A 20,514-nucleotide genomic window follows, 5' to 3' on the forward strand; every position below is an offset into this window, starting at 1 on the left:
ACACATAGTGTTGATGATGACACTAAGTGTCCTACAGAATTATGCTATAATATGATAAAGTGTCAATATAATGTTACCTGATTGTGTCCAATATAATTATGTGTATGATACAAGGTAGTAAAGTCTTTTGTCCAATGTATATGGAATCGTCTGGTATCTAATTAACGTATTGACTAATGCCTGACAGAATTATGTGTAAAATTTAATGTTCCGTGTCCATCAGACAACAACTTCTATAAACGGCGTTTAAGTCATATGTTTCAACCATATCACCGACACAGGCTAACGATGTCACACTTATAGCACGAGTATTACAATGTACAGAGTGTTTACATCATATGATGATATATAAAACAATAGTATGATATCATTCTATTCATAATTCCATATATTGCTAAACGTTAAGTAAATGCCATATTTTTATTATCCTTGCAAAACGCTTTTGAGGGAGATATCAGAAGCGACCGTCCATCCATGTATGGGCATTTTCCATAACAAAGCTCTGAAACCTTTAAAGATAGCTACTCAAACCTGTGTATAGTAATCAAACTAGTACTCTAGTAGAGCTTTTAATACACTGGGAAAGAAGCAACAAGAAAATACTGACTCCTGGAAATAGTACAACGAGAATAAGACCAGGTGTTCCAGAAGAGTAAGCATATGCTGCTTCATCAGTGGCCATTCTAAGTAAGTTATGTCACATTTTCAAATGAAAACAGGTACACAACAACAGAAATATACTTCAGTATAGTTCACAAAAAATATGTATGTACCATCATTCACCTTTCTTAGAAAAGAAAGCGCTCACGACAAGAGAACCAAGTTTCACACAGTTTGAAATTATCAGTAAAACTGGTGGTTTTCCCTGTCTCCATGATAACTAAGTAAAAATTATGAAAGAAAATGTGAGAACACTTGCAGGACAAACGGCACCACCAGAATGCTGGCTTGGAAGTTGTACAAAGGCTTTGTAGTCAAACTCAACACAACGAAAATTTGTAATTTGGCCTAACTGTTTCCATGGTAACAGAAAAGTATTTAAATAGATATCTTCTCCATAGCAAAAGTCATTACTAGATTACTAACTTGGTGTTATAGTCACTTTAATAATAATATATGTATGGATCATGGATTTGGAATTTTTCTTGTGGTACTAATCAGCTTTCATGGTATACTTTGTATACTGAAAAAATATATCTAGCTAACTCATAATAACGTGATGGCGTAAGTCGTAATAACGAGATAATTTAAGTTGATATATCTAGATAACACAACTCGTTCTAACAAGATGTTTTTTTTATTTTTCATAATGAACTATTAGTTTTCGTAGTCATACCCTAGAGGTGACAGAAAAATCTTGAACGGGTGAAATGAGAGAGAAATCTGTGAATGATGGGAATATACGTGTGATGTAACGTTGATAGATAGCAACACAATAAATGCCTGTTAGCTTTAGTAAAATGGATCATGTTTATGTCAGATGTACTGTCTAAACAATGGGATATACATGTAGTGATAATGACACTTTCTACTTCACAATCCTTCCATGTTCTCAGTAATACTGACACTTGATGGCTGAATCATTTAATGGTGTTTATCATTGTATAAACTGAAAATACATCAATCTGTTTTATCTCTTATTACAGAATTTTCTGAATGCTTTGGGTCCAAGCAAGTCAAAATGTCTTAGAATTAATTTTTTTGCTCTGTCAAATTGGTTGTTTACAACGATGATATCTTCCACAATGGACTTAGAATATTGGACTTGAATAAATTTTTAAACAGCGACAAACAGTTCTTACTGTCGGTTTACATTTCCTCACTGATTTTTATTAATGCACTGTTTAGCATTTGAAAGGTAGTACATATAATAAAATGACAACTTATATAACTGTCAAGGGCGATTATGAAGGTTATGGATATATAATCGGTTTGGCGTTTTACCTAACAGTAACAATTCCCTTACGTAGGATCTACACCATTATTGCATAAGTAAAACGCAACCTGAAACATCTCTGTAACTTCTGGAATTGGTAGAATGGTGGTCTCAATTTATATAATTTCCGGATTTATTTTATTTAGTGGGTGTGGGTTTGTAGGGTGGTGGCGCGGTGGGGGATGCTTTTTTTGGGGGGTGGGGGGAGCAGAAAGGGATGGCGGGAGGGGGGGGGAGAAGCGCAATGCCCTTTTATATCCTCTGTTCAACATCTTTATTGGTTTAATAAGCTACTCCAAGAAACACTTTTATCGAGATTTGATTATGCCACACAATTGGCATCACTAATGAATACAAGTGACCAATGGGGCCTGTATCACCCGCCTAGGTACGTGTATCTCGTCTTTCACTTCTAAACATTTCAATTCATCAATACATTGTTACAGTTCCCTTAAGAATTTAGGAATTTTAAAGCTTCAAACTTAATTTTCACAAAAAACCCTTAATGGACAAAGAAAAAGAATGAGGAGGGACAGACTGAAAGTTTATACGAAATTAAGTTCACTTTACCAAATGGATGCTTCAGACAAATTTGGACAAAATCCTGTCATTCCTATGTAGCTACTGAAGAAGGATTTTTACGTATTTGGTAGATATCCCCTTTCAGGCCCTGCCCTTTATTCACCAGTATGATATATCCTCTTCTGGGCCCTGCCCTTTATTCACCAGTATGGCATATCCCCTTCTGGGCCCTGCCCTTCATTCACCAGTATGATATATCCCCTATTGAGCCCTGCCCTTTATTCACCAGTATGATATATCCCCTTTTGGGTCCTGCCCTTTATTCACCAGTATGATATATCCCCTTTTGGCCCCTGCCCTTTATTCACCAGTATGATATATCCCCTTTTGGCCCCTGCCCTTTATTCACCAGTATGATATATCCCCTTTTGGCCCCTGCCCTTTATTCACCAGTATGATATATCCCCTTTTGGTACCTGCCCTTTATTCACCAGTATGATATATCCCCTTTTGGCCCCTGCCCTTCATTCACCAGTATGATATATCCCCTATTGAGCCCTGCCCTTTATTCACCAGTATGATATATCCCTTTCTGGGCTGTGCCTTTTATTCACCAGTATGATATATCCCCTTTTAGGCCCTGTCCTTTATTCACCAGTATGATATATCCCCTTTTAGGCCATGTCCTTTATTCACCAGTATGATATATCCTCTTCTGGGCCCTGCCCTTTATTCACCAGTATGGCATATCCCCTTCTGGGCCCTGCCCTTCATTCACCAGTATGATATATCCCCTATTGAGCCCTGCCCTTTATTCACCAGTATGATATATCCCCTTTTGGGTCCTGCCCTTTATTCACCAGTATGATATATCCCCTTTTGGCCCCTGCCCTTTATTCACCAGTATGATATATCCCCTTTTGGCCCCTGCCCTTTATTCACCAGTATGATATATCCCCTTTTGGCCCCTGCCCTTTATTCACCAGTATGATATATCCCCTTTTGGCCCCTGCCCTTTATTCACCAGTATGATATATCCCCTTTTGGCCCCTGCCCTTTATTCACCAGTATGATATATCCCCTATTGAGCCCTGCCCTTTATTCACCAGTATGATATATCCCTTTTTGGGCTGTGCCTTTTATTCACCAGTATGATATATCCCCTTTTAGGCCCTGTCCTTTATTCACCAGTATGATATATCCCCTTTCAGGCCATGTCCTTTATTCACCAGTATGGCATATCCCCTTCTGGGCCCTGCCCCTTATTCACCAGTATGATATATCCCCAATTGAGCCCTGCCCTTTATTCACCAGTATGATATATCCCCTTTTGGCCCCTGCCCTTTATTCACCAGTATGATATATCCCCTTTTGGGTCCTGTCCTTTATTCACCAGTATGATATATCCCCTTTTTTGGCCCTGCCCTTTATTCACCAGTATGATATATCCCCTATTGGGTCCTGCCCTTTATTCACCAGTATGATATATCCCCTTTTGGGACCTGCCCGTTATTCACCAGTATATATCCCCTTTTGGGCCCTGCCCTTTATTCACCAGTATGATATATCCCCTATTGAGCCCTGCCCTTTATTCACCAGTATGATATATCCCCTTTTGGCCCCTGCCCTTTATTCACCAGTATGATATATCCCCTTTTGGCCCCTGCCCTTTATTCACCAGTATGATATATCCCCTTTTGGTTCCTGCCCTTTATTCACCAGTATGATATATCCCCTATTGGCCCTGCGCTTCATTCACCAGTATGATATATCCCCTTTTGGGTCCTGCCCTTTATTCACCAGTATGAGCCCTGCCCTTTATTCACCAGTATGATATATCCCCTTTTGGGCCCTGCCCTTTATTCACCAGTATGATATATCCCCTTTTGGCCCCTGCCCTTTATTCACCAGTATGATATATCCCCTTTTGGCCCTGCCCTTTATTCACCAGTATGATATATCCCCTTTTGGCCCCTGCCCTTTATTCACCAGTATGATATATCCCCTTTTGGGTCCTGCCCTTTATTCACCAGTATGATATATCCCCTATTGAGTCCTGCCCTTTATTCACCAGTATGATATATCACCTTTTGGGTCCTGCCCTTTATTCACCAGTATGATATATCCCCATTTGGGTCCTGCCCTTTATTCACCAGTATGATATATCCCCTTTTGGCCCCTGCCCTTTATTCACCAGTATGATATATCCCCTATTGAGCCCTGCCCTTTATTCACCAGTATGATATATCCCCTATTGAGCCCTGCCCTTTATTCACCAGTATGATATATCCCCTTTTGGGTCCTGCCCTTTATTCACCAGTATGATATATCCCCTTTTGGGCCCTGCCCTTTATTCACCAGTATGATATATCCCCTATTGAGCCCTGCCCTTTATTCACCAGTATGATATATCCCCTTTTAGGCCCTGTCCTTTATTCACCAGTATGATATATCCCCTATTGAGCCCTGCCATTTATTCATCAGTATGATATATCCCCTTTTGGGCCCTGCCCTTTATTCACCAGTATATATCCCCTATTGGGCCCTGCCCTTTATTCACCAGTATATATCCCCTTTTGGTTCCTGCCCTTTATTCACCAGTATATATCCCCTTTTGGGCTGTGCCCTTTATTCACCAGTATGATATATCCCCTATTGAGCCCTGCCCTTTATTCACCAGTATGATATATCCCCTATTGGCCCTGCCCTTCATTCACCAGTATGATATATCCCCTTTTGGGTCCTGCCCTTTATTCACCAGTATGATATATCCCCTATTGAGCCCTGCCCTTTATTCACCAGTATGATATATCACCTTTTGGGCCCTGCCCTTTATTCACCAGTATGATATATCCCCTTTTGGGCTGTGCCCTTTATTCACCAGTATGATATATCCCCTTTTGGGCCCTGCCCGTTATTCACCAGTATATATCCCCTTTTGGGCCCTGCCCTTTATTCACCAGTACATATCCCTTTTTTGGCCCTGCCCTTTATTCACCAGTATGATATATCCCCTTTTGGCCCCTGCCCTTTATTCACCAGTATGATATATCCCCTTTTGGTTCCTGCCCTTTATTCACCAGTATGATATATCCCCTATTGGCCCTGCCCTTCATTCACCAGTATGATATATCCCCTTTTGGGTCCTGCCCTTTATTCACCAGTATGATATATCCCCTTTTAGGCCCTGTCCTTTATTCACCAGTATGATATATCCCCTTTTAGGCCATGTCCTTTATTCACCAGTATGATATATCCCCTATTGAGCCCTGCCATTTATTCATCAGTATGATATATCCCCTACTGAGCCCTGCCCTTTATTCACCAGTATGATATATCCCCTTTTGGGTCCTGCCCTTTATTCACCAGTATGATATATCCCCTTTTGGGCCCTGCCCTTTATTCACCAGTATATATCCCCTTTTGGGCTGTGCCTTTTATTCCCCAGTATGATATATCCCCTATTGGCCCTGCGCTTCATTCACCAGTATGATATATCCCCTATTGAGCCCTGCCCTTTATTCACCAGTATGATATATCCCCTTTTGGGCCCTGCCCTTTATTAACCAGTACATATCCCCTTTTGGGCCCTGCCCTTTATTCACCAGTACATATCCCTTTTTTGGCCCTGCCCTTTATTCACCAGTATGATATATCCCCTTTTGAACCCTGCCATTTATTCACCAGTATGATCAGCCCCTCCATTTGTGCAGTTTGGAATCCACCTCCCTGAAAATTTCATAATAAATATGATTGATATTCAGTACTTAGTTCTAGGGAAGAAGTAGTCGTTATATCCACATTTCCCCTTTTGGCTCCCCCATCGGCCCCCTATTTCAATCAATGCCACCTCCTGACATTTCCTGACAAAATCAATTGAAATCTAGTCGGTGGTTGAGAAGAAACTGTTGACAGACACTGGATGTCTCGTGCAAGGTGTAGCATAAGCTTACCTGGGTAAGCTATGAAAAAATTAAATTCTGGTTTGGATGATGAAGGAAAGCCTGACTTCCAGAATAAAACCCACCAACCCACGACCATTACCTGGTGACTGCTCCATATTGGCATTGACACTCAGATGCCTTAACAACTCAGCCATGGCAGCCCCTTTTCATCAATTCATGTAACCAAATAAATATTTCAACACTTGTTTCTATCTTTATTAAAGATAACTTCATTTTGTTTCGATGTAAATGGTCACTTGATTGAGAAAATCACATATGTGAAATAATAACTAGTACATTATCATAAAATACATCTAATACACACGTATTATATAACTGATGTAAATCCTGTATCAGGTTATAACATCTATTGTGTCTCGCACCATCAGATTCCTTAATTGGTGGCTTTTCTTGACCACGTAAATGATGATGCATAAATTGATTTCTGTTCAAATGCAATTGATAACAGGATCTTCTGTTTAATAATTTACATTGCTACCTAAAAAACTGGCAACATCATACATTCACAATTTTTTGAATACTCTAATTACCTAACAGATTTATTGCTCCAAGAACAATCTGTGCTATTCTAGGACATCTCGCTATGAGGTAGCAACACAACAAATTTGGAAAGGTATCTCAAGTAGTTAGTTCCCTGTTTCTTGAGAGACATCAACCACCGAGGCAGGGAATGGGCTGGATCAAACCACACGCCTTGGATTATCACCCCAAGTTACATTAATCCAACCACCGAGGCAGGGACCGGGCTGGATCAAACCACACACCTTGGATTATCACCCCAAGTTACATTAATCCAACCACCGAGGCAGGGACCGGGCTGGATCAAACCACACACCTTAGATTATCACCCCAAGTTACATTAATCCAACCACCGAGGCAGGGACCGGGCTGGATCAAACCACACACCTTAGATTATCACCCCAAGTTACATTAATCCAACCACCGAGGCAGGGACCGGGCTGGATCAAACCACACACCTTAGATTATCACCCCAAGTTACATTAATCCAACCACCGAGGCAGGGACCGGGCTGGATCAAACCACACACCTTAGATTATCACCCCAAGTTACATTAATCCAATGTTTAGATCCTAAATTACAGGACCTGACAGACATTCAAAAGTCAGAGGCATTAACAAATTTACCACATAATCAAAGGACATAATGCCTAGAGGCTGGAGATGCACAGCAAAAAACTATTAAATATTGTAATCATATACTATAATTTCCAAATGCCTGATACTGGATGTGTTTTTCATTACTATGTTGGTATGTATACAAATCAAACTGGTATACAACAGGACTACATTACAAATGTAAATAGCTCTCTTCTTTGTATACGTTTGGTTCAAAACATCACTGAGACAAGTTAAAGATACATTGCAGGGTGGGGTCTCATCACAAATCCCAGCAATGTAACACAACAGAGGAAAAACAACCATAGGACCTGTCCTAATAGATCTCCTTGAGAAATCTTGGAGTTTCAGTGGGTAACTGTTTTATAACAGAAGTCTTCAGAAATTAGATTAAAAATCATTCTCAATACTTCTTCCCCCTTCTACTTTGTCCAGAAATGTAGTCACCTATTTTAACACATTTAATGTGTCATTTTTTTTGTTTTGTTATGTTGAACTGCATTAAGGACATTAACAATGTAATAATAAATATTGTCCAACAAAATTGATTGCATTAAAAAATCAAGAGTAAAATAGGGCCTGTATCACATGGTTTAGTTCAATACAATTGCTTCATCTAGACTAAAGGAAAAGCATTTCTAATGATTTGCTCTGTTTCCCCTATTTGGCCTCCTTCTTCCAATCCCAGGGGGCAGAAAATACTGTCTACACAAAATTGAATCCCTTTCTCTCGAGGATGCTGCAGACTAAACTGGGACAGAATCTTGGCATTCTTACAGAAGAAGAAAAGGGGACAGAGGCCTATTTGGCCCTGCTTCTCCAGCCCCAAGGGGACAGAGGCCTATTTGGCCCTGCTTCTCCAGCCCCAAGGGGACAGAGGCCTATCTGGCCTAGCTTCTCCAGCCCCAAGGGGACAGAGGCCTATTTGGCCTAGCTTCTCCAGCCCCAAGGGGACAGAGGCCTATTTGGCCTATCTCCTCCAGCCCCAAGAGGACAGAGGCCTATTTGGCCCTGCTTCTCCAGCCCCAAGGAGACAGTGGCCTATTTGGCCCTGCTTCTCCAGCCCCTAGGGGACAGAGACCTATTTGGCCCTGCTTCTCCAGCCCCAAGGAGACAGTGGCCTATTTGGCCCTGCTTCTCCAGCTCTAAGGGGACAGAGGCCTATTTGGCCCTGCTTCTCCAACCCGAAGGGGACAGTAGCCTATTTGGCCCTGCTCCTCCAGCCCCACGGGGACAGAGGCCTATTTTACCTTGCTTCTCCAGCCCCAAGGGGGCTTACTGTTTATTCGATTTAACTCCTGTTCATCCAAAGATGCTTGAGGCCAAATTAGGCCAATTCTGGCATTCATGCCTTTCCAAGTGTTAAAAGAGGCATCCTGTTAAGTGAGCCTGGTTTGCATCCCATTCAAAAACACATATCTCATTTATTGTTATCAATAATAATTGGTATTTTCATCTTTCAGTCTGACAAACATAACACAATAAGATTACTTGAATCAAGTACATCAATTCCATATAAAGTAATATCAATAAATAATGAAAAATGATTTTAAGAAATATTGTAGTCTGTGTATGTTACACTAAATCACCCAGTAATTTGATCAATGAGAAGTATACAGAGAAACATACATGTATATGTTAGTAGCCATGGTTACAATCTGCAGAAATATGTGATAACTCTAGGCCTATAATCTACATAGCATTTATAAAAAAAATCCACATTGCTTTATTTGCAAAATAATTAAACAACTATTCAATGATTTCCTGTTCTTACAAACCAACATATAATCTTTCCTTGTTATAAATTTTACTTTCTCTAACACTCGGGTAAAAATAGTGTAAGCATTACACTTAAACATGATGTATTGTTAAATCACAAATTCCTGCGGGGAATTTATTTTTATTGATTTCATGGGTAATGAATTATAAAAGACCAATTCATATGTCCCTGTTACCCTGGTACAATAAATATATGTAGACTTAAAGGGACATCAGGGTGAAAACAATAATTTTGTTACAGATTACACCTGTTTTATACATTCCCATTTCTAGGTTATCCTGATATTCAGAGTCAATTTCCAATATTCAGCTTGACCATTTCTTTGGCTCAGGAAACCCTTCTCAAATTTAGCACTAATAACATTGCAAAAAAGTTTTGAAAACGAGGCAGTTAATTCTGTAAACATGAACACACGATGGCCAGCAAAGATGACAGTGACAATAGAGACATAGTAAGTAAAATCCTGTTTTTCAGCACCTGATCTTGTTGTGGGTGTGGCAAATGTTGTTTGATAACTCTTCAGTAAATTCAGAATCACAAAATAAGTGGCATTAATCGCCAACATTATCCCAATAGATTCAGCTGGGAAGCCGTTTTTGTTTACAGGCGACAGTGTATTGTGTGCATGCGTTATCATGACGCAAAAATTTACATATCCAGACTGTTGATCAACAGATAAGGATTTCCTTTTCAAAATTATCCTTTTTCACATATTTCCAAAAAATCCCAGCTGTCATTGTTCATGAAGTGATGCACCTGATAGATATGGGCAATAATAAAAAAAATCAGTGAATACAATTGTTTTACCATAATGTTCCACAAAATCAAATGTCCGTGAAATAGTTATTACAAACACTGATCTCCATCACAGTATTTGATTTAACAGTAATCATAACCTACCATTGCTATTAGTTATTACAAACACTGATCTCCATCACAGTATTTGATTTAACAGTAATCATAACCTACCATTGCTATAACAGCCACAACTTCATTTAACTAGATGTTTCAAGTTTCTCAAACCCAGGTGGAATTTTGACGTGACTTTTTACATTTTTGACCTGAGAAAATCCTGGTGGTGGTCGCTTAAACCCTGAACTTGGCAGATTATTTTTAGCTTTATCATATGTCTTTTGATCACTTTCAAATACACGTTCATGTGTATCCTTGTTCAAATGTTTCCGAGCCTTAGTAAATCTGCCACCATACTTTTCTGAGGAAGTCTCAACACTTCTCCTCATGTCTCCCCTTGAGTTATGTGACTCTGTGTGATTTTCAATGTTGTATTCCGACTCCCCATTTCCTGAGTATCTATTTGTTTGTTTGTGATCACAGCTTACTTCTCTACCACCAATTTCCTCATAGACCAATCCTTTGTCATTATTGCCCTGGATCTCTGTTCTGTTAGCTTTGCTATTCATCCCAACTCTTTCCTTTTTGTCTTGTGTTCTATCGTATTTACCATTGGACACTCTATGGTCTTCTTGGTTTGCACTTCGCCTTGAACCACGTCCACGACCTCTTTCTGAACGACCTTGACCTCTGCCATGACTTGAATGTCCTCTTTCCTTATTTCTACCTTGATAATAATGGCTATTTTCATTCTCAGACTTTCTACTTTCATTATCCCTGTAATTTGCATTGTTAGAAAACTTTGCACTACTTTTGCTTTCTGACACTGGAAATCCTTTTCTTTTAACAGAATCCACATGAACTTGCTCTGTCTGATTGTCTGTATATTTCCGGGGAGAAATCACAGCGCCGTCTAGGTCTTTCTGATCATGGTTTGGGTTTTCTTTTTTCAAGTCTTTATCACAGATTTCAGTCTTATTGTTGTGCACCTGTTTGTCTTTGGAATCATCATCTTTTGCTACAGTTCTACTTTCAGACCTTAACACACTTTCAACTTCTATTTCAGAAGTAGATTCACAATTTTTGTTTATATCCACATCTTCATTTTTGGGCGAAATAGTTCCATGGTTGACATCTGTCTGGTCAGATCTACGCCAGGATTGTTTGTAACTGTAGTCTTCTTTTCTTTTACTACCTTGACCTTGGTGGTAATTGTTGGGGGTTTTATGCCCTCTATTCCTCCCATCAGATGACCAATGTCCATCTTGACTGTAGTTTCTAGGACCTCTGTATCTGTGACTTCTCTGACCAGAGCCTGGCCTTGGTCGATCTGCTCTGTTATGTCGATCATTTTTAAACTGTGTCCTACTTTGACAATTCTGGACTGCCTTATTTTCTAACACCAGTTTGTTCTCCTTTGCTTCTGTATTTGTCTTTGTAATGTCCTCCAGCTCAGAACTTGGGCCTTGCCGTGGTAGTTGAACAGTGTCCTGAGTAGCACAATGAAAATATAATCAGTATAATTGATGGAGACATATCTTATCAATTCTGTAATGTGTCTCCAGTAAACAGAAATTCAGACACTTAGATTAACTAAACCCAAATATTTGAACATAGAAACTTTTACCCTGATCTATTGACAAGTAACACATGATGTGATATATTGACCCATTGGTATTAATAATAAAAACAAGTGTGATTTCCTTGTCCTGTAATAAGCCCTCACCACTCTCCTTATGTTGGGTACCATATTTATCCTTGTAATAAGCCCCCACCCTCCTTACTTTGGGTACCATATTTGTTCTTGTAATAAGCCCCCACCCTCCTTACTTTGGGTACCATATTTGTCTTTATATTTATCCTGTAATAAGCCCCCACCCTCCTTACTTTAGGTACCATATTTGTCTTTATATTTATCCTGTAATAAGCCCCCACCCTCCTTACTTTAGGTACCATATTTGTCTTTATATTTATCCTGTAATAAGTCTCCATTCTCCTTACTTTGGGTACCATATTTGTCTTTATATTTATCCTGTAATAAGTCTCCATTCTCCTTACTTTAGGTACCATATTTGTTCTTGAAATAAGGGTCTATTCTCCTTACTTTGGGTACCATATTTGTTCTTGTAATAAGGCCCCACTCTCCTTACTTTGGGTACCATATTTATCCTTGTAATAAGCCTCAACCCTCCTTACTTTGTGTACCACATTTATCCTTGTAATAAGCCTCCATTCTCCTTACTTTAGGTACCATATTTGTTCTTGAAATAAGGGTATTCCATACTTTGGGTCCATATTTATCCTTGTAATAAGCCTCCATTCTCCTTACTTTAGGTACCATATTTGTTCTTGTAATAAGGGTTTATATTTATCCTTGTAATAAGCCTCAATTCTCCTTACTTTGGGTACCATATCCTTGTAATAAGCCTCCATTCTCCTTACTTTAGGTACCATATTTGTTCTTGTAATAAGGCCCCACTCTCCTTACTTTGGGTACCATATTTATCCTTGTAATAAGCCTCCATTCTCCTTACTTTAGGTACCATATTTGTTCTTGTAATAAGGGTCTATTCTCCTTACTTTGGGTACCATATTTATCCTTGTAATAAGCCTCAACCCTACTTACTGTGGGTACCATATTTATCCTTGTAATAAGCCTCCATTCTCCTTACTTTAGGTACCATATTTATCTTTGTAATAAGCCTCGATTCTCCTTACTTTAGGTACCATATTTGTTCTTGAAATAAGGGTCTATTCTCCTTACTTTGGGTACCATATTTATCCTTGTAATAAGCCTCAACCCTCCTTACTGTGGGTACCATATTTATCCTTGTAATAAGCCTCCATTCTCCTTACTTTAGGTACCATATTTGTTCTTGTAATAAGCCCCCTCTCGCCTTACTTTGAGTACCATATTTATCCTTGTAATAAGCCTCAACCCTCCTTACTGTGGGTACCATATTTGTCCTGTAATAAGCCTCCACCCTCCTTACTTTGGGTGCTATATACGTCCTGTAATAAGTCTCCACCCTCCTTACTTTGGGTACCATAATTGTCCTGTAATAAGCCTCCACCCTCCTTACTTTGGGTACCATATTTGTCCTGTAATAAGCCTCCACCCTCCTTACTTTGGGTACCATATTTGTCCTGTAATAAGCCTCCACTCTCCTTACTGTAGGTTCCATATTTATCCTTGTAATAAGCCCCCACCCTCCTTACTTTGTGTACCATATTTGTCTTTGTATTTGTCCTGTAATAAGCCCTCCATCCCCCTGACTTTGTATACAATATTTGTTTGCAATTTTATGAAACAATACTATGTATTTGAGAACTTATTACCAACTAATGCGTTATTGTAAGATAGACATAGCAGTAAACCTACCTCAGCTGTTACTAGAAACTTGTTTTTCTCTGCCTCTAAGTCAATAACTCCTCCTTTCTGTCTCTGGGCTTCCAAAATGGCTGCCATTTCTACTTGCCATTTTAGGATATCTGCTGAGGGTGTGTACTGACAATCATCTTCCTTCACTTGACCTTGGGATAAGGATAGGAGGTCAATGTCGTAGTAAATGATCTCTCTGCAAACTGGACATAATACCTACAAAGGGGAAAATAACTGAGTAATGTCTGTTTGATAATTTTGTTATGCTCAATGGTTAAAGGTTAAAAAATAGGTTTCAGGTTTTTTGTATCAATAATCAGTCAATTCAATTTTAAATGATTGGCATTCTCTGTTTTCATTTGTGCAAGTATGCCATGGAAAAATTACTATTACCAATTTGAAATTTCTCTGTATTTCAATTAGGGGATAGTACGCTTGTTTTATGCATATATTGGAGATGAGATCATGAACTCTGGTTTCAACATGAGATGCAGGCAAGTGTTAAAACAACAAAATTCATGAATCTAGTCTTCTGTATATGCATAAAAACAAACATGCTATCCCCATTCTAAGATAATTTGAGTCTAAAAGAGATGTAATTATTGCAATACCAGCAAAATTCAAGAAAAACAAAGATCTGTACAACTTTGTCTGAAACAGTCTCTCACATGTTCTTTGCCAATCAAAACACCTCTTTCAACCACTGATGATTGAGAAGCTCCGCCCACATTCCAGTCAAGTTGTCAACAGATTGGGCTTGGGTTGTAGGTTGAAGCTCAATACATTAGATAGTCTAAATTGTTGTTGATATTGATTCCTAGTGTAAATAAACAAAATTTGTTATATCTATTTCAGAATTGTAAATGTCTTTTTATTCGCTAATGTAACAGACACTGTGGAGAGATCACGATGGGAGACTCTTCCAAAGTTGCTGATATGTTTCTTTCAAATGAAGGTTGGGATTTATATATCATTCTCTACAGATTTATCCAGTGAAGGCAAAGGACAATACCATGAGATATAATTTCATTTAGCTGTGATATTATTTACTGAAGTTGATCTCTGGATTGAGAATATCACTTAAGTGTTATTGTCATTGCCCACATTCTAAAACTGCCGACAAACGACAAACTTACTTGAAGCAAAGAAAAGACAAATTGGAATATATCACAAAGATCATCATTATTATACTCTCCGCTTCACATTTCAATGACACACTTAAGCAAATTGTTAAAACAAATTTCTCCAATGCTGATGTTGGAAATCTGCATCAAGTTGAAAAATGAATTCATGAGTATATTGGAGACTAGATCATGAAAATGATCAAGTTAAAAAAAGTATTTCATAACCACTACTTCTTTATGGTAAGAAATAAAACATAACATGCTGAACAACTGAATTCTGTTTTAGTTTTAAAATGCTAAAATATTGATTAGTTCCATTTGTTTTCTATATGTTTATGTGTATCCCGATGTATTTAGGTCAATCTGCTTGACTTCCTGTTTACCAGATTTGGCAAAGTCTGCTTGACTATGGTTTAGTACAAGAAGAGAGTGAATGTTTAGTCCAGGGAATTTCATTACTAGCTGTAGCTTTGTTGGATTGTACTGTGTAGTAATAGTCAGATTTTACCCTACATCAACGAGAGTGATGGTGCATGCTGTTCATGTGAACAGTTATGAGCACACTTCATGCATGTTGATGACTCTGAATACAGAAGTCTAAAACTGAGGATTGGTGTTGAATTGTATTTCTCAACGACTCACCCTAACTTTATCTAAACATGGGTATTGTGTCGGGTGCCTGATGCGACCTTGTAAGCACTTACCTAGGGACTCTGGACAGTGTTTTATACTTTACCCTATGAAGACATTTCATGCTACAATTAGTTGCAGTGTTGGGATTTTACAATACACATTATTATAAGGTTGACTGTTTAACAGTATTTAAACCTCGTTCTTTTCCTCCTGTTCTCCATGTTTTGGGCGCTGGTTTTCCTCATTCTTCTGTGCCTCAATACAGTGAGATACATAGCGGTACAGACAGTGTCGGTGGAAATAGTGATAGCAGTCAGTACGTGTGAACTCTTCTCCTTCACAAAAGTGCTCCAGACAAATCATACAGGGACAGTGGGGTACATTTCCCTCTGTCAGACTTTCCTTGGCAAGCTTTAAAACAAAACAGCAAATTTATCTCTAATGTAAATTCAGTATAAAGTAAATAGACTTCATTTCTCTCAGTTCAGCTCTCACATATTCCATCGCTTTGTACTGTAGTTACTGCTCTGGAGACCAGAAATTGATACTTGAGTCATTTGTTTGCAACTAACCTAACTAAAGATCCCAGAGGGGTCTTGGTTTACATCACTGTTTCATCTTTATTTGTTCTTTAAAATTGGATCTTTTTCCCTTTTTCTATTTTTTTCTCTGTTCTTGCTCTTAATCATATTAAATTAGAAAATATCCCTTCAAACCCGTTAATAATCTTTGTCAAATCCATGATGGTTACCTGTGAGACATTTTGTTTTTTCTGATCAGTCTCAAAATCAAAGAAGTCAAGGGGAACCTACACATTAAATTTGAGAAAGAGCAGTGTAGCACTTCTCAAGAAATTGCAATAACAAACTGTAATTGTCAAAATACAAGATGGCTGCCTGTTGGCCATATCATTTTCAGATCAGATCCAAAATCAGACCATGCACAACTAGATACAAAGAGAAACCTACAAATGTAATTTGTGGATGATCCATCCAGCATGTCTTGAGAAATTGTAATAACAATCTTTTACTGTTAAAATACAAGACTGCTACCAGATTGTGGGCTGAAAATTTGTGAGAAAGAGACATAATTCTTCATTATTAAAAAGTGGAATTTATAAACACATGGATTTATAGCTCACATATACTGCCAAACATCTGGTTTATGCTACACGGTATAACTATAAATTTTCTGGAGGGGAACATATCACTAAAACTATTCCTGATAGAGAACATATCACTGAAACTATTTCTGGTAGGAAACATGTCAGAAAAACTATTTCTGGTAGGGTACATGTCAGAAAAACTATTTCTGGTAGGGAACATGTCAGTAAAACTATTTCTTCTGGGGGACATATCAGAAATCTATTTCTAGTTGGGGAAAAATCAGTAAAGTCATCATATATTTTTTTCAACACATGCTTTCACAAAAAAGAATAAGGTCGATAAATCATAGCATTTACATACAATTATAGCAATATTTCACTGTTTCTCACCTCAATAATATCGTACAACATATGTCCACCTCTTCTTTCAACAGCCAGCTGGTTCATAGCTTCATGTAAGCTGTAAGAGAATAGAGGGAAATTATTCATTGATCAAAGAGAAAACCAAGGTATCAGGCATATCAATCATATTTTTTACAAATTTTTGAAATACTTTTAACCGTGTCAATAATCCAGACCAAAGATACATCTTCCCCTACACCTATCCAATGACGTTCCTTATAAAACTCACTTGTCCCCCTCCCCCTGACCTATCCAATGATATTCCTGAAAGAACTCACCTCTCCAACTCCTCCTCCCCTATGCCTCGTGGATTCCTAATGAGGACTTCTGGTAGCTCAACAGGATACTGCAAGAAATTGTGAAACTGACCTCAATTTTCAAACTTATTGAACTGATTTCTAGGAAACAAGCCAAATTGTAAGATTTATTGAAATAAGAAAATCCTATAAGCGTGTAAAGGACAGGACATAAAATCCCATCCCTAAGTATAATTTCCATGTCACTGACATCCACTAATGAAACCTCTATACTATTCATTTTCATAACAACAAAGTTTTTCAACGTGATGAAGATTTTTTGATGTTGACATTTGACATTTGCATCCAATTATGATTCAAGAAGAATTATCAAATCCATTTTCTGGAATGAATAAATACCTCCTACACAAAAGATTGAAATTCAACTGAATAAAAGTAGGGTCTGATATAAGGAGTTATCTTTAAGCAAAAAGACAAAAATTCTGCATTACTATTATTTCTCTTGCCATTTGAATTTCAGTCCCAAAGCAAGTCATATTATTTAGACAGATTGAGGTCTGAAGGAGAGATTCAGGCCTTAAGGATGTCAGAGCTATTACCAACTACGAAACACATACCTTGATAGGCACATTGAGTGTCAGTGTCATACAGACAAACTTCTTATGTACATCCTCGCCTGTTGATGGATGCAGCTGGAGGCTAATACTGGATGGATGACCTCTGCAGTACAAAGAAGTCACACATTGAATAAGGGGAGTTAACTCAATAACAAGTGGCCAATAGGGCCTGCCTTGCTCACCTGGTTAAGCTATCTGAAATTGCTTCAACTTAACTGAATGAAAATCATGTAAATGATTTATATGCGATTTCTCCTCTGCCTTATGGGGGCCAGATGTACCAATTACATGAAATTAAGTTCTCTTCTTATAAGGATGCTTCAGACCCAAATTGGGGCAAAATTCAATAATTCTTGTAGAATAAGAACAATTTTATTAAATTTGTTGTATCTCCCCTATTGTGACCTGTCCCATCCCATCCCAAGGGGTCAAGACCCATTGTTTACACAAAACTGATTCCTCTTCAGTTAAAAATGCTTTGGATAAAATTATTTCTACCAGAGGAGTAGGATTCAAATGATTTGCTCTATTTCTTCTATTAGGCCCAACAAAGAAATGATTCCTCTCCCTCCAGGGATGCTTCTGATCAAATTTAGTTGAAATCGGCTCTGTCATTCATAACTAGTAGCAACTTGAAGTTAAAGTGATGAACAGACCTACGACTGCGGTCATAAGCTCACCTGGCTCTTCAGGCCTGCTGAACTAAAAATTTGACAAATGCAAACTTGTATTCGATGGTGCTGTTACCCACAGATCTATAATTTGTATGGTCTTATATTCACTATAAATGAAATTACTTTCTCTATCATTTACATGCTTGATTCATTTCATCTTGTAATGCCATCAGAATGTAAAAAGAAGTCATAAGCTTTATTTAAAATACATTGTAAAGCAGCCTGTTAAAAGGAGGATTCATATATTTGACTTAATTTTCAGTTATGAATTCTCTCATTTTAGAAATCTATAATCAGTCAACCAGAAAGGAAAATACACAAGTTTCTTTATTTAAGGTACATTTAATTGTATATATAATTCTAAACATTTCTTTTTCTTTTTGATTCTCCTCAATCATAAACACAGGAATCCAGAACATAGAAAGAGTTTTCTACTATCATTCAGGTTGACACTAGGTCAACTAAACAGGAAAAAAGGAATATTTGTATTACTTGTGATCATGGTCGACTTCAAGTTCATCAATGTATATAGACTCAAGGACCTCCAGCTCTTCATGAATGATACTACAAAATAAGGAACAGTGTATTATGTTACAATGAACCTAACAAAAACACAAATACATCACTTTAACTGAGACATGAGCAGCATACATATTCAAATTACAAATACCAAACTACAAAACATATTCTAATTCTTTGAATTTTGTTTCCTCAGTTTTTTATTTCATTACAGATTTATACCCATCATTAGAAATTTCCATGTAGTATATAGTTGAATATTAACATACTCTTAATACTGAAAACAGTTACAGTGCACAACATTAAATTTCACCATGCTACAACTGAGAATGTGTAAACATCCTTGGTGTAAGACGATGAACTGGTACTCCAAAGAATCCTCTCATTTCATTTCCCATCCTGATTCTTATCATTGGTGATCATGATTTAGCTGTTAATGTTAATTTATATATAATGAGGATCTGAAGAGCTGTCGATGTTGATTATTATATAAGGATCTGATGATGGAGATTGAAACCTAGGCCGTAATCACAGAAATATAGCTATCATACTACTAACAAAGTAGGACTAATGTTTACATACAACTCCTGATATTTCAGGGGTATAACACATTCGTAATGTATATTACTATATATTTCACATATCTTCTGGACATCAGTTCCTGACTATTATGTGTTTTGGAATGGCCATTTTGTCAAGGACATCACATGCACAATTTACCTGTGTGACCTTGCACCAGGATAATTGTTGTTGCTTAAACATGCCATGCCTCCAGAAATAATACAAAAATAGTGATTAAAACTATTCACCATAAAATATTTTTTGTTAGTATTTCATTGGCAAATTTGTGTATTTTTTCTTAATACAGATTTGAACAGCTAAAAAATAAAAACTGAAATCTATCTCTTCAGAAAAAATGCACACAGCAAGAGATATACACCATTTTCGCATCATCATTTTATTTTGACTTTTTTTCTGTCATCAGAATGTCGTTTCCGTTCAAATGGTGATTTTATGTAATACATGTGTAATTCTTGATACGTGTATAAGTCAGCTAGTTTAATGTGTTATAAGGGTACTATAACTGACGTGGCCGAGAATCTTGCATAATAAAGTCGTAATATGTTGATCAATATAACTGAATGTCACCCATGCTATTGTATAAATATATTTATCAAACATCAATTAATATATACAACCGAATTTTTTATGCGATCTACAACAATTGACGAGCAGATTACATAAACTTCTATTACAGTACCTGTCATCGGCCGTAAGGCTGTACTCCTCAGCCATCTTGATTTGTCTAAGTAAAAAAACGGAAGACGGAGAGACCATCTCCGGATAGGGATTTTTTTTACAAAAAAAAAATCGATTATAATTCAGTAAACACTGGTCCGATTAATGAGCAATTAAATAAAAATAACCGAAATCAATTTAATTACTTAATCAATTATGTGTATTTACAGGTGTGCTGTGATATCTGTCATTATTATACGTACATGTACGTCCCAGGTAAGTGTAGCAACATCACATCAAAGGAGAAATAAGAAATAAAGATGTATTTTGTTTCATTTATCTTACTGTAAAAATCATACAAATGCACGTTT

General features: G+C 37.6%; 1 protein-coding gene across 1 annotated transcript; it reads right to left on the bottom strand.

Annotated features, from left to right (window-relative positions):
• Positions 1–9,050: 9,050 nt before the first annotated feature.
• LOC132560647 (E3 ubiquitin-protein ligase RNF25-like) lies at positions 9,051–20,200 on the bottom strand. Its single transcript, XM_060225311.1, has 8 exons — positions 20,166–20,200; positions 18,878–18,949; positions 17,712–17,814; positions 17,116–17,183; positions 16,826–16,895; positions 15,526–15,741; positions 13,574–13,789; positions 9,051–11,681 (listed from the first exon to the last, which is right to left on the bottom strand). Exons 1-8 carry the CDS (start codon positions 20,198–20,200, stop codon positions 10,335–10,337), a joined length of 2,127 nt encoding a protein of 708 aa, XP_060081294.1. The 3' UTR covers positions 9,051–10,334.
• Positions 20,201–20,514: the final 314 nt, after the last annotated feature.

The sequence above is a fragment of the Ylistrum balloti genome, unplaced genomic scaffold (genome assembly GCF_031769215.1).
Source record: "Ylistrum balloti isolate Yb309-2 unplaced genomic scaffold, AGI_CSIRO_Ybal_v1 Utg371090, whole genome shotgun sequence".
Classification (NCBI taxonomy): Eukaryota; Metazoa; Mollusca; class Bivalvia; order Pectinida; family Pectinidae; genus Ylistrum; species Ylistrum balloti.